The following is a 16,711-nucleotide window of genomic DNA, read 5'->3' on the forward strand; positions in this document are numbered from 1 at the left end:
GTCTTGCGAGAACTTTAAATTATGCTCATATTTGACTAGGTTATATTTTCGTACATTAAGAAACACAAGTCTCAGGAATGTTACAGCATCACTTGAGTTTTAAGTTTTTAGTAAAAACTGTGTAATGTAGTGTGTGTGTTTTAGGAAAGTGGGGGTAAGTCACCAATTTTGAGACAACAATAACTGCAGCAAATGTAGAGGTTTTTAGTTGAAATTAATCACAACTAGATGCATCCAGGGAATGATTGTTTTGCATTTGCATTTGTTCAAAGCATTTGAACAATGAGAATTAACTAAATAAAGTTGTTGGTACGTTTGTAAGAGGCTAATGTGTAGACAAAGGCTAGGCTTACAAGAATACAGTCACCAATTCGCCTTCCCATTGTATTGTTTACCGCAGCACGTTTGAATGTCTCTTTAAAATGTCTCACCTTGTTGACTAGACAATTATTCAAACGACAATAAGCTTAACTATTGTAAAATGTTTTATTGGTAAGAACAGGGAGACAATCCAGATGTGAATTATCGGGAACATTTATGCGGGGAAAAAGCCGGAAAAATTCCAACCAATTCCGGGAATCGAATCCGGATCTCCCGCGTGATTGTCACTTGTCAGATGCTCTACCGACCAGATTACTGCAGCTCCTTGGATGAGTTCCATACTTTGATTATTTCAATTTATTTTAATATATTTCGTGTATTTATGGATCTTCTTCACCCTTGAAATGTCTCACCTCGTTGACCAGACAATTATTTCGTAACAAAGAAACAAAAAAAATGCTCCCAGGATTTGATAAAAATCGAATGACTAGAAAGTAATTTCGTTCTAATGTTTTCATAAATACTATATTTATGTAGATCTCTACTACTTAATAGTAGTAGTAGTGGTATTAGTAGTATTATTAGTATTAATTTAGATAATTAATTAATTATAAGTATTATTAATTAATTGTGATTATTATTATTTAATTAAAGTATAATAAAACAATGGTAATGTGAATTTGGAAAAAAGTTTTAGAAATAACACCCCCCTTGATGAAATCCTGCATACGCCACTGGTGTGGAGTACCCTTGTTGACTACCAGAAAGAAAAAAAATACTGGTAATGACATATTCTGTACTCCCCCCATTAATTTGATTCTTGGATACACCAAAGTATGTGCCTCCTCAGGGAATGCAACCCTGAAAACTGATCACAAAGCAACAGCGTTAACTATTACACCATCCAGGAGGAGTTCAATCAAGTTGTTGGACAAATATTTTAGAACAGAAATATTAAATAACGATTCCCTGTGGCAATATCTCTGGAGCAAGGGTGTGCATAGCTACAGAAAAGGGAAGGAAATAGAGTGGTCAGAGCAAAGCAGTACATGCTGCTGTGAAGATTGGTAACTGCAGTTGCTTACTCCTCTCCAGGCAATCCAGTTCTCTCTCCCATGTTCATTGGTGGAGCCATCTCACGTTACTACTTGCGCAGAGACTTGTTCTTGTTCGCTTGCTCTAGAGAGAGTTGGGACAGGGTATAAAGCAATACAAATACATTACTACTAGGGGAAAAATGTATTTCATTTTTTATATATTTTTAAATATAACCTGAGAAAACCAATAAATCCCAGTTTTGCTTGGATTTTATCTAAAAAAAAAAAAAAAATGAAAAACCCACCCGAAAAAAAACCTGGGCAAAATACCAACCTTGCCTATTGCATGACAATGCTAAACCACACACAGCCAACGGAACAAATAATAATAATAATATTTTATTGTCATTAAGTTTGTACAGCAATAGACAACATCAAGAACAAAATACATGTAAAATATATTATAAAATAATATAAAATTATAACCCCTTTTATGTTTAAGTTGCACTAAAATACAATATTTTTAATTTCAAAAAATTCTTGAGTTGAGTACAATGGTGTAGCAACTAACCATGCATACACTTTAGGCTTTAATACATTCATAGTCATATTTGTCACATCAAGAGGTAGCTTATTAAATAGTCTTAATCCTAGAGCTTCATAACTCTTCAGCCATTTTGAGAGTGTATGATAGGGTATATTTATACGCCTGCTGTTTCTTGTAGTATAGTAATGTACATCTTGTCTACTTTGTTGTTGTGGCAAATTTTTCTTTACATACAACAGCACAGTGTAAATATATAGATTTATCTCAGTCATAAATTTTAACTTAATGAACAGTGGCTTACAATGAACTAATTTGTGTGAGTTGGTAATTATTCTCACGGCTTTTTTCTGCAGTATTAAAATTTCTTGTACCTAACTACAGTTCCCCCAAAGTAAAATTCCATATGAAATAATGCTTTGAAAGGAAGCGAAGTAAGCTGATCTTACGTAATCTTCAGGTACATGACTGTTTAGATTTCTGGAGAGCTTGGCAGTTATGTATTTAATATGTGGTTCCCATGATAATTTATTATCAATGACAATACTTAGAAATTTCACATTGTCTGAGCTATTATCAATCGGGATGTCTCTAAGACTGAAAAAAGTGTGCTGGGTTTTACTTTCATTCAGCAAAAGACCATTAGCTCTGAACCATAAAGAAGATTGATACAGGGTATTATCAATTATGGCTTTAATAGTGTTAAAGTCGGAGCTGGCATTAAAGAAGGTACTATCATCTGCATACAGTATTGTGTGAGCAGTGACGCAAAATGGTAAATCATTCATCATGAGAGCAAACAATAAAGGTCCAAGAACCGAGCCTTGAGGTACACCGCATTTGACCTCAGCTACATTTGACCTCTCCATTCCTATGCAGACAATTTGTTTACAGTTCTGAAGGTATGAATGAAATAGTTTAAGATCTGTACCACCAATCCCATAGTATGTCATCTTTTTTAAAAGTGAAGTGTGTTCTACACAATCAAAAGCCCTGCTCCGGTCACAGAAAGAGGCCTGAGCAAAGTCCTTAGTTTCAAAGCCTTAAGTACATTTTTGACTAGAGAGTCCATGGCATAAATTGTTGACTTACCCTTCCTGAAACCAAACTGTGATTTGCAAATTGTTATTATAGTCCAAGTAATTGCATAATTGAGAATGCATAATTGATTCTAAAACTTTTGAAAATGCTGGAGTCAGTGAGATGGGACAGTAGCTGGCTAAACAATTTTTCTCACCTTTTTTATAAATTGGTACAACCCTTGATAATTTCAACACATTTGTAATAGTTCCTTCCCTAAGAGACATATTTATACAAAAGGTCAGTGGAAGAATTATACAATGTATGATTTTTTTCACAAGATTACTGGATATATCATAGATATCTACACTACCTGATGGTTTCAGCTTTTTCACAACATCTATAATTATCTCTGGAGTTATTCGAGAAAAAACAAATTTTATTTCAGAATGTCTTATGCTATACTGTTCAAGTAAGTCTGAAACTGTTTCAGAGGGTCGTACAATGTTGTTACAGATTTCCTCAACAGAATTAATACAAAAATTATTAAAGTCATTAGGAGAGATTTCTATAACATCTTTTTGCTGTATTTGGCAATTGAATTAATTAATTTCCATGCAGTCTTGCATTTATTCCTGGATGCCTCAATAGTAGTTAGATTATACAATTTCTTTGATTCATTTATAGCTCATTTGTATTCCTTTCTTGCCCTCAGGTAGATTGATTTAGCCAGATCTGTCTTATTCTGTCTTATTGCTCTTAAATAAATCTAAGTATAATAAAACCCTACATTTCATTCCGGCTAACTTAGGAGTGTACCAACCAGTATTCTTTTTGGTATTTTCTTCTTATTAACTTTAAGACTAACTTCACACTTTTTCTGGGGAATACCCCTATCATAAATGTCTAAAAATACTGTTAGAATCTTTTCAAATGTTACATCAGCCAATGTGTGTTCTGTATTCAAGGACTAGAGGTTTACTTAACAGATGTAGCCAGTTTATATTACAGAGCAAGTTCCTGAAGTTTAATATTTTATCATCCGTTATTGGTCTTGAGATCTCTAGTTTAGATTCCTTACAGTTACAATCACACGGTTTTAAGTTATGTATTTTTAGCCAAGGAGAATCATGATCTGAGTATGCAAATACAGTTCATATTTTATATGAGATGTTTTTATGTTTGTAAATACCGTATTTATGAGATTATAATGGGCACCCTTGTTTTTGATGGGTAAAAGTTACAAAAAATTATATCTCGTTTATAATGTGCAGTACAATCCAGTTTCAAGAAATGGATTCCTTAGTTGTAGGTCGTAGAGCTGTTGCTATCCTGATCAAGACTGAATAACATCATACCTATTCAATGAGTCACCTGTTGCTATGTGGACCAAGAGGAGAATATCCTCTTGTGTAAACAGTAAGTCTCCAACACAGACCACCTCCCCCTTCTCCCTCCACTGTGTTTAGCATCCCAAAGCTTTCACTCTTTAACCACCTTATTTATTCTGTAATAATAGAAAGGAAGATCAAAATTATGTTATGGCTTTGCAGTGCTCAGGAAGTTATTTTCTATTATTTCTCGCCCAACAAATACTGCTGATATGCATCCCATGTGAGGGAAGGTGCAGGCTTTAATTCTGCCAGAGTTGCACTGCTTTTCTTGGTGTCGTAGAACATTGCATTACAAAGTGAAAAATCGTGTGAAATGACCTTCAAAATTTTATACGTGGTTTTGCTCATTCCTTTTTTAGTTTTTTTAAAATAACTTCAAAATATATACTTTTACCATGAATAATGTAACATTTATACAAGGCACATTCAGGACCTTCAAACTAACAGTTAGCAGCACAAGATTTATTCTATTAATGAATTTACACACTCCATATATATATATATAATATATATATATATACTAATGAAGGAGACAGTAAACACTTACCCCACGAAGAGAAATTATTCTATATTTCGCGATCAGAGTCGCATTTTCAAGTTGAAGGAGAAAGATCGGCGTTACTTGGAGAAGAGGCACAGAATACTGACCGTAGCGTCTCTACGATCAGTGTTGCCAGAAACAGTTGATAGATGACGAGAAGTACTTTCACCAGTGTTTACTGTAAGGTGGGTGGGTAATATTGGGGAGGAGAGGAAAGGGTTACTGGTTGTCTAGGTTGAGTCCGGGGGGTATAGTGGCGTGCATGCCTGTTATGTAGGCCCTTTCCCATCACCTGCGGAAAGATGTGTCAGAGCGGGTGGGTAAAAGATGGATGATGGCAACACGGAAGCAGTTATTGAAGGTGGTGTTATGGCTGTTGGTGTGGATGGCAACAGTGAAATCGGAGTTTTGGGTGGAGGAACGGTGATTATTAATCCTTAGGTTCAAGGGGGTGGAGGTTTCGCCTATGTAAAAGTTGCTGCAGATTTGGCAGATGCGGGTGTAAACTAGGTTGGATGAGTGGCAGGTGCCCATTTGGGTGAAGGGTGAACTCACCTGCCGCTGTGGGGATCAGGAGGGTGGGGGAGGTGATGAGTATGGGGCAGGTCTTGCATCTGGGTCGTAGAGACGCTATGGTCAGTATTCTGTGCCTCTTCTCCAAGTAACGCCGATCTTTCTCCTTCAACTTGAAAATGCGACTCTGATCGCGAAATATAGAATAATTTCTCTTCGTGTGGTAAGTGTTTACTGTCTCCTTCATCATTAGTATATATATATATGGAGTGTGTAAATTTCTTAATATATATATATATATTATTATTATTATTATTTGGCCAGTAATACATTTTAATTATTGTTTTATTTTTCCTTATGTTTTCCTTCATCCAAAGCACCATAGAAATCAGAACGTTCCTTCATTTTGTGATGAACTTATTTCAACCGCATTTCACATTAGTGTCGTTATCTTGAATTGAATACTGTTGCCATATTCAGAAACTGCAGGATTTAAGCTTTACAACGATATATAACATGATAGGGTTCCATAAACATGAAAAATCAATGCAAGTGTCCCAAAATCATGGAATGACCCTGTACGGTTTCATGTTGGCTGTCAGAATTATTCCGTGAATAATACACATCACAGTTCTTGGGAGCAAAAATTTTAGAAGGAAGTGTGCATTATACATGAGTAAATACGGTATATTATCCAGGCATGCTGAGCCTCTAGTGGGTTTATTATTCATATAGTTAAAGTTAAATTGCCTGAACAGATTTTTACATCACACTTTGTTTATCTTCTGTTACATCAAAATGAGAGTTTAGGTCACCACCAATTATGATACTAAAGTGTTTCCATTGAGACTTACTGAAAAAATCTAACATTTCCTCAAGTTTTTCAAGAAAAACAGTAGGAACCCCATTTTGTGATCTATAAAGCACAACTATTACAAGTTTCAAGTCTCTAATAAATAAACCTGTGGCTTCAAAGTTTAATTCACTACAGAGGAATTCAAAATATAACTTATGACTACCATGTACAAATGCATTTTTTACATATATAGACACTCCACCATGTTGAATTTTTCCCTACTATAACTATTAAACAGATAGAAGTCATCTAGTGTTTCGAAGGAAATTTCACTTTTATGGCACCAATGTTCACTTAGACAAACAGCATCAAAACTATTTTAATTAGCAAAATCATTAATAAATTTCATGTTTTTTTGCCGAATCCCTGTGTATTGAGATAACCTATCTTTAAATCCAATGGAGTGTGAGAGTTAGAACAACATGCTCTAACTTCCCCATGAGCATTCTCAAAACCAAAATTAACACATGATTGTTCAGAATATGAAGAAGTGATACATTCGGGTTTTCTGATGATATTGTTAGACATACTTAAGTTAGATTGGTTTGTAGATTTCACTAGTATTACATTTGGCCACTGCTCCGTACGATCAGTTACAGCATTCTTCATATGTTGTCTAACAATTAGCCTATCCTGAATAACCCTGTGTATAATTTTACACAATTCCAATTTTCCATTTGCATTCAAATGTTGGCCATGCCTGGTATGCATTTCTCTAGCAAGTATGGAACTATCCATAGCTGTTACATTTTCAAAAGTTTTACATACATTACTGTACATGCTATTAGCTTTCTCTACTTCTTTATTGACAATAGAGCAGCTTCTGAGATCATGCCAGTGTGGAACATTTACTACAATCACATTTGTGTGAGTCAGCCTCCCCAAAGCCTTTCACAGTGTAGCTACAGCATCAAATGTTTGATCTTTGCTTACGTCATTTTATCCACCAAGTAATATGGCAAAGTCATCACATGATAATTTTGAATATTCTTTGTTCCCTACCACCTGTTCAAAAGTTGCACCTGGTTTCACAACACTTTCAATTCTTAGATTATCAGCACATTTTGAAGATGTTAGCATTGAAAATAAACCACACCCATGACTATCAGAGTATATCTCGATCGTACCCATTCTTTTATTCTTATTTCTTTGTATCTTAGGTTGCACTTCACCTATTTCAACTTTCCCAGTGAGCCCTGGTTCACCAACCTGGTCCCCACATGTATCATCCTCTCTGCCCAAGACTGCATATCTATTATCACTAATAACAACACCATCACCCATTACACGATTCCTCTTCTGGCTCATAGAGTGTATTCTCTTCCCATGTGAAACAATTTGCCACACATTTTCATCAAGTTCAGCCCTCAGTACCACTTCACCACAAGATAATCCCAATCCCTTGCCCAACTGCAGGTCACACGCCTCCAGGTTTTTCTTTAACTGTGCATTCTCACCCTGTAATGTTTCAATATCTTGCCTGAACACAGATATTATCTCCAGAAGAGTGCCTTCTTCCCCCTTACCACCGCCACTCTGTGCACTCGCCACATGTGCATCGGCCATATTGGACTGTAGACATACACACCTCGGACACATCCATTCAGTTCCCTCACTTGGCAACTCGTTGTCACTTATGCCTACGCATCTAAAATGGTTCCACAAATCACACAAATCGCATAAGATACCATTTTGAACAGTTCTTCTACATTTAACACACTTAATATCAGTGATCACACGATTTTTTGAAAGAGCTACACAGGATCGGACCGACTCAACTGGCACCATCTTGTTTTCTCTCATTCCTTCTCAAAGGAATGTCTGAAAACATTCAAGTGGGAAGTCCTGAGCCCCTTCCCTGCTCTCTATAGTCCAGACCTGTCCCCGTGTGACTTCCATATCTTCAGTGAGCTCCAAAAAAAAAAAAAAAAAAAAAAAACACTGAGGAGACAACAGTTTCAATTGGACAATGACATCAAGGAGTATGTGTCCAGTTGGTTCCAACAGCAGCCAAAGGAGTTCTACAAGCATGCCATTTTGTGACTGGTGTCACAATGGGATAAATGCCTAACAGTGGCAGACAATACTTCTGAGGGACGTTACATAAGTACTGTGAAATATCCTCTGCCTTGTTATTTATTGACTGAGCCTCATAAATAAAAAAATCTGATTATTTTTTTTTTATAAAAATTAAAAAAGACATTTAAATTAAACATCATTTTTAATCCACACTGCTTGTGATTGTCTTTCAGAAGGCTTCTCCATCCTGGTCTGATGATTGTGAAGAAAATTTGGCTCTTCAAGTGTCTGGCACAGGTTTCTCTCCTATGAAAGTGCTCATAAAGTCTGAATCAGAAAGTGCCAATCCATTCGTTTGTGAACAAACATCTCTGGAGAATGTGTGGCTTCCAGATGAGTCATGTGTCAAGACTGAAACAGAATCCTTCAAAGAGCCTCCTGATGTTGATATCTCTGTTGACATCAAACCATCTAATCAGTGCAAACAGGATGCTTCTGTTGACCTCAAACCATCTTATGAGTGCATAGAGGATGCTTCTGTTGACAGCAAACTATCGAGTGAGTACATGAAAGAAAATTTAGTTTGTAAAGTGGAAAATGTGAGTGGTGATAGTTGGATTCAATTTGAAGGCAGAAATCAGGAAGTTCCTAGTGGGCAAAATGTTCATAAAAGTGAAGGATTTTATCCATGTTATCATGGACAACTTGTTAAAAAAATGCCATCTGAGGACAGTGACAATGGTGAATTAATTTTAAGTGAAGATCAAGACATGAAGTATTCTGTAGAGAATCCTGATGAGGTGGAAGGCGAAATGGCAGATCCTGCAGATAGGTAGGTGAAGAAAATTTTAGTACAAGGATTGAAAATGAGCATGGCAGTACTAAGGTTCAAAATTGGACCTTATTGCTTGTAGATTATGATTCATGTAATTTCTGTATTGTGCTGTGCTGCAGGGTTACTGGTCATTCAATACAAGATTCTCCAGAAGTGTCAGATTGGGATAAAATTTGTTACGTGATATTACTTACTTACTTACTTAATTCCTGTTGTTCCCTGTGGAACATAGGGCATCAACAAAGCATCTCCACCTGGTCCTACTGACGGCAATTCTCTTCACTGCATTCCAGCTCTTTCCTTCCTCCAAGGCCTCAGCGTGAACAGATCTTCGCCACGTCTGTCTAGGCCTCCCTCTTTTCCTTCTTCCCTGCGGGTTCCAGTCTAGTGCCTCTTTCTCGACAGCCTCATTTTCCTTCCTCAACGTATGCCCTATCCAATTCCATTTTCGCCGCTTTATTTGTATGGACACCTCGGTTTCTCCAGATTTTCTCCAAAGTTCTTGGTTTTGAATCACTTCTGGCCAAAAGATATTCAAAATTTTTCTCAGGCAGCGATTGATGAAGGTCTGTAATTTAGAGGTAATCGTTTTTGTTACTTTCCATGTCTCAGACCCATACAACAGTACAGACTTAACATTACTTTGAAAAATACGAAGTTTGGTCTTCATAGATATCTTCTTGTTTTTCCATACTGGATAGAGCCTCACAAAGGTGCCATTTGCTTTTTGGATTCGTTGAGAAACATCCTGTGCTGCCCCTCCGTCTTTTGCCACCACACTACCCAGGTAAGTAAAGCTATCCACATTTTCAATAATCTCTTCACCAATATTAAACGGGTCTGTTTTTGTGGAGTTAATCCTCAGTGCCTTGGTCTTCTTGGAGTTAATCACAAGTCCTGCTTTTTTTGCACTTTCTATCAGATCTGCTAGTTTTGTTTGCATATCACCATGTGCTTCAGATAAGAAGCACAAATCGTCTGCAAAATCAAGGTCTTCTAGTCTGTTATTCAATCCCCATTGGATACCAGTTACGTGATATACTTAGACATATATAGCAGGGTGGCTACTCACCGGAAATTCCTATGCGTGAATTCTACTTGAATTTTTCTCCATAGACGTAAAAAATTACAATTTTTATTACCGCCCACAACTTCACCTTTTATGCAAATAAAAATACTTTCATAAAAATTTCTTGCTCGCTTCTCTCGCAATTCCTGTTTTTCTTAGTCTTTCGAACTGCTGTCCCATGTGCCTCGACCGGGTATCGAATCTGAAAGCCTTTGATCACAAGGCGACGATGTTACCACTACACCATCGGGGGGCACCAAAGTTGTTAAAGAGAGAATGCATTGGCGTCCCGTGAAATTAGTTGCACCCTATTAAATCAATATTGATTTCAGCCTTCAAAAAATTAGATCATTGGAAATTGGTCAAAAGTGGCACAAGAAGCGAAGTGAAATAAAGCAAATCAATAATAGTAATAATGTTATAATAATAACATTATTATTAACACTATTATTATTATTGCTAGTTTATTCTGGAACTTGGTAAATAGAAACTCAACACCTTAAATTAAATATTTTAATTATATTGCATATACCGTTTAATTGAATCAGAATTTTTGGATGTTGGAATCACATAGACGCTTTATATTATTAAGATATTTGTGTGTGGATGTTGAGAGACTATATGTAAGGTTAAAATAGAAAAAAAAATCTGCTTGAATTTTTGGAAAGTTCGCCTTGAAATCCGGGAATTATACTTGAATTCTATCATGGTCCTAGAGTAGCCACCATGTATAAGAACCCATATATTTATTTTTGCTTCTGGAATATCAACTCTAGTTTGGAATTTATAGTCCTCTAAAATTTCCTGCCATTTGACGCCTTTTTTTTATGAGATCAAGCCGTGTGTAGAGTGGTGTATCCAGGATTTTTGGAAGGAGGAGGGGGGTTATATATAGTTTTTTAATAGTCAGCCCTCATTTTGTCGTCTTTTCCTGGCTTTAATTTTTTCTTAGGAATAGAGGGCCAAAGGGGAGATATGTCCCCTACATTTTCCCATCCCCTTAAGGTTACACAGCATGTAAATATTTTGGGCCCAGGTTCCTTTTGTTTTATTGCAATTTTATCATGCTACGAATGCAATATTTACATGGTTCATTTTCGATTTATGTTTGTTAACACATACTGGGGACTTTTAGCAATTACTTAAGATTTTGTTAAATATATGCTTTCGTGGTTAGGTTAGGCAGATTAGGTTTGGTTTTCTTAGCATTAAAATGATGTCCCCCAAATGCATTCTACTAAGGTTCTGATTTGCTTCTACATTCATTCCCACTAGTCTACCATACTAACTGTAACTTGTCAATGAAGAATACCTTGTCCATGGGAAGCACACATGCTTGTGTAAGGTAATTTTTAAGTTTTATTTTTCAACATAAATAAAGGACCTCCCCTATGGTATAGTGGTAACGTTGTCGCCTTGTAATCAAGGTGTCCCTTTTTTGATACCCAGTGGAGGCACATAGTGTTTCAGATCCCACTTTAAATTGTAGGTTCAGTCCCGATTAGCTTACGTGCATAAAGTGGACTTAAAACAACAATTCAATCAATCAATCAACATAAATAACTTTTTTTTAGAATCCAAGCAGTGCTTCTTTAAGAAAGTTTCAAATTTCGTGTGACAATGATTTCCAAAATTCTACGATAATTAGTTTTTCTGCTAGGAGAACTTTAAAAAAAATCATAAAACAGTCGGAACTGTTACCTTTAAAATAGTTAAAATATTAAGTTTGATGCAGCATGCATATCACCATGCGAAGCAACATAAATGTTATCAATGTTTTAAGCAAAAATGTGCACACTTTTGATGAGATACCAGATTGTGGCATTACGTGTGTAGTAGGGGTGTTCAGAAAAAAAATATTGTCAGGTGGAATTTCACATAGTGGCTTATTTTGTTGCTTTCACATTAGAGGATATACCTACCAAAATTCAAGAAGATCGGTTTGTGTTTAGAGGTTGCTCAGCAACCTCGAAATAATACTACTAAATTGATTTACAGAAAATGTATTTTTTCTATATCTCAACTGCTTTTAGACACTAAGAAATTAATCTAAAATATTGAAGTAAGAGTGTGTAGATGTGTTGTTCATGAAATAAATTAATCATCCATCAGCTATTCATTAATTTCAAAAAAGCATATGATTCGGTCAAAAGAGATAAATTATACAGGGTGTCATTTTAATGGCGCCCACGGACCACAGGTTCGTGTAGAGAACATCAAAACAAACAAATTTTCTCAGTAACGTTTTTCTCGTTGGTGCATCAATTCGACGCTACAGCCGTTCAAAAAAGACCGTTTTGCCGCCTGGATGCTGGCAACCCAACACAACATTTGATCGTATCTGTGATGTCATTTTCTGCGGTGAAACAGCGCACGGCAGGGTTACAAGGAACACACAAATTTTGTGAAAATTTACAAACTACCAACCACGTGATTAAGTGTAAAACGAAGCTAGAAATGCGTCCAGTAGACCGAACATCATAGTCTACTAGCCAGAAGGTCAGCAGTCATCTCAGGGGAAGGGGGAAGTGAACCAACGATATGAGAAATGGTAAAAACGTATTCAAAATGAAGTGTCAATATCGGATTTTGTCTCAGCCTACATGTCAAATATCAACAACAATACATTTTATTGGACTTACAGCTTACATGTGGCTGTTTACGCCCAGCTTCATGTCAAATATTTGCAAATATCGTTGCAAAGTTGATATCTACAGGTTTCTGTCCAGATGCCTTGTGGTACTTTTGTGCTGATAACGGAAGTATCCGAGGTTCACGTTGTTACATTACGGCTAAAACACGTACAACCACTGTAACAATCTAATTATGATTCGGTAGCGAATATACTGTCCTGGTCACAGTTGCAAACTATTACATTACATGTGTATCCTGTGCATAGATAAACACAGTCGTCGGAGAGCTTGTATCTAGCTACTACTTATATCCTTGTTTTTTCAACCATTTTTGTCACTTGCCTCATAATGCCCTGAATATACATTATATTATGTGTTGCTTACCTTTGGAATTTTGAGATCTTTCATTTTGTCATCTGTTCAGTGTGTCACAGACAACTAGTATCAGAAGGACGAAGTGGATAGACTAGATTGTAGATGCCAACTTGGTAACTAGATTTGCAAATATTTGATATGTAAGCTGAGACAAAATTCGATATGACCACTTCCAATTGAATTCTGTTTTCTTTGTACCAGTTTTCGTGTCGTTTGTTTACTTCCTGTTAGGTTAAAGAACGTGTTTTCTCGTTTTCTTTTACGGTACATAATGTGGCTGATTGTAGCTATGTCATTTTTCACAGAATATGAGTGTTCCTGGCAACCCTGGAACGCATCGCTTCAGGATGGGATATGACGTCACAAATGCAATCAAATGATGTGTGTGGTTGCCTGCATTCAGGTGGCAAAACGGGCTTTTTTGAACGACTGTAGCGCCGAAATGATGTACCAACGAGAAAAATGTTACTGATTGTTTTGATGTCCTCTATACGTTTCCGTGGTCCATGGGTGCCATTAAAATGACACCCTGTATAATATATTAGTCGAGTTTGGAATACCCAAGAAGCTTGTTAGTATGATAAAAGTATGCACCAGTGAAACAGAAAGTAAAATTCGTGTGGGTATTAATGTGTCTTGACAAATTTACAATTCATGATGGGTTAAAACAAGGAGATGCATTATCTCCATTGTTATTTAATTTTGTGTTAGAATATGCTGTTAGGAAGGTAAGAGGAACTAAAGAAGGACTAAAATTAAATGGTGTGACTCAGTTGTTAGCATATGCAGATGATGTAGACTTATTAGGGGATGATATAAATACAATTAAGAATAATGCTAAAATATTTTTCAAAACTGCTAAAGAGATAGGTTTGGAAGTTAACAAAGAGAAAACTAAATATAGGCTTACAGGCTGAAACCAAGTGTTAGGTTAAAATCAAAATCTAATTATTGATAACAATTCGTTTGAACCAGTTTCTAAATTCAATTACTTAGGAGTAATACTAAGAAATGAAAATGATATTAAAGAGGAAATAAAAAGTAGGCTTAATTCAGGAAATACATGTTACTTCTCTCTTCATAAACTTTTGTCTTCTCGTTTTATATCTAAGAAACTAAAAGTTAAAATATACAAAGAGTAATTTGCCCGTAGTATTATATGGGTGTGAAACTTGGTCCCTTACATTGAAAGAGGAACATGAATTGAGAGTATTTGAAAACAAGATCCTTAGGAAAATATTTGGACCTAAAAGGGATGAGGAGACTGGTGAGTGGAGAAGGTTACATAATTAGAAGTACATAATTTGTATCCATGTCCAGATATTATTAGAATGATTAAGTCAAGAAGACTGAGGTGGGCAGGCCATGTGGCACGAATGGGAGAGGGAAGAGGAGTTTACAGGATTCTTGTTGGGAAACCTGATGGTAAAAGACCTGTAGGAAGGCCAAGACGAAAATGGAGGGACAAAATTGAGATGGACCTAAAGGAAATTGGTAGGGATGGAAAAGAGTATATAGATCTTGCTCAAGATAGGGACAGATGGAAGGCCTGTGTTGCTGCAGCCATGAACCTTCGGGTTTAAGAAGGCTAGAGAGTTAGTTTGTTAGTTAGTTGGATATGGTGACGACAAGCAAAATATAGCAAGTTACAATCGATGTTATTTTCGAGAAGTGAACAAGCACCTTTTCTTAGTCCTGTATTTGATGCAGTAGTGTCGTAACTCATCCCTACAATGTCATCACACACTTCCCAGAATTGAAGCAGCTCATAAGTTGCTTTGCTTATGCTTCTCCTGTTCCAGATGGTATTTTGGCAATTCCGAGTATTTTTTCCAAGTTATGGCCAGTGACAACGACAGCCAGTCTATCTAAACTAGTTGTTCTGGTAGCAGTTTCATCAGCTGTGCTGCTTTTCATAATTCTTCCATCCCAGTGAACAGTAAGGGGTGGTTTCACTGCTTGTGTGAAATCTGCTTTTATTTTGTCTGTGGTTTTGGCACTATGAGCTGACCTTCTACATTGCACAGTTAGCGTCTGCAAGATCCTGACAATCTGCTTTTGCTATAGCTGCAGCTAAAATTGTAAATTTGGTGTCTGACAAATTAATACGATCTAATGTGGAAGAAACTTCTGGGGAACTGAGCATGTTTTGTAAAATTCGGGACTTCTTGGAGGTACTTGGGCCAGGATCATCAGATTCAGCCCGAGATATGTCACGTTTTTTTTTATATAATAAAGTGGTATCTGAATATCATAAGCGTCATCATCACTATTTGCATCACCGCTATTGTCTTCCTCACTGCTATTGGAAATGCCAACTGCTGCAGTGGGCATCATTTCCTCTTTTCTTCGTTTCTCACATTCCATTCACTTTTCATCTGCTTCTTTCCATAATTTTGCCCTTTCTTCCTGTTTTGCCAAATGCACATCTACACCAGCCATTGACATCTTTTGCTTCTCCATGCTGATCCTTCAAGAATTGTCTGTCTTCTTCAATCTTGATCAAAGTCATTGGTTCTTTATGAGCAATGTCAAAAATAAAAAATTTTGACATTCTCTTTGATAATACTTCCTCCCTGTCTCTCTGTGCTTGTGACACTCATGATTTGTTTTTCTTGATCAAATTATATTCATCTACAACACCCTTCATCTTCGAGATAATGTTTGGCTCAAAAGCAGTAGGGATACGGGCTTTTTCCAATATGGTCACCAGCTCCTCACAAGTGCACTTCAAACTGACAGGAACTGTCTCTTTCAGTGAGATATGGTAATGAAAGAAGGTTCAAAGAACATCTCCTGTTGTAGCTAACACATAATACGGTAGATGAGGCTCTTGATGTCCAGTAAGCCATACAGCGGTCTTGTTTCTAGTGGTGAGGTGTTTGGACTCCATTGCTCAGAACAGCTCAGTAACCTGGAAAAGGGATTTCAGTAACACTGTCAACATTTTCAACAGTACAACTCCACACACAAATATTCATTTCTTCTCAGTACAGAGACTTTCATAGTATAAGAAAACTATACAAATATACAATACCACAGTCAAAATATATGTGCCTTGAGCCACCTCTGAATGTTATCCAATCTGGAAAAAATTTCACACATTAGTTTATTGGACAAAGTGGAACAAAATGAGCAACTATGCAAAAAGATCAGAAAATATTTTTTAACCCATATGTGTATGAGCAGCCCTAGTGCATAGTTTTGAATGCAGAAAGGGCATTGCTGGTGTAGTCTTGTGCATTCTAGCAAGTTTCATTTTGTGGACATTATGCCTATATGTACAGTGGGATCCATGAGTATTACCATGCAAATTGTCTCACCATGTTCATGCCCTCTATTTGACCCAATAAGAGCTTCAAGAATGAAAAGAAAACTCAAAACAAGCTGTTGACAACTACTGCACAAGCATACATAAAAATCCATTGGTTAAAATCACACAGGTTGAAAGAGAAATATTAATGAAAATAGTCATGGACAATTTGCACCTTAATAATCATGGATCCCACTGTACTGTCTAGATTATAATTTTACCTCATGAAACTAACCTGTTT

The 16,711-nt window shown here is 36.5% G+C and overlaps 1 protein-coding gene across 1 annotated transcript in view; it reads left to right on the plus strand.

The window, feature by feature from the left end:
- The window catches only part of LOC145999490 (uncharacterized), a 114,510-nt gene that overhangs the window by 10,413 nt on the left and 87,386 nt on the right, over positions 1–16,711 (plus strand). Inside the window, exon 3 of the mRNA XM_083136451.1 lies at positions 8,479–9,077. Coding sequence (XP_082992577.1) covers positions 8,479–9,077 — 599 coding nt within the window. The remainder of the gene's footprint in view (positions 1–8,478; positions 9,078–16,711) is intronic.

Source organism: Lepisma saccharinum, chromosome 15, assembly GCF_977018435.1.
Source record: "Lepisma saccharinum chromosome 15, izLepSacc3.1, whole genome shotgun sequence".
In the NCBI taxonomy this organism is placed as follows: domain Eukaryota; kingdom Metazoa; phylum Arthropoda; class Insecta; order Zygentoma; family Lepismatidae; genus Lepisma; species Lepisma saccharinum.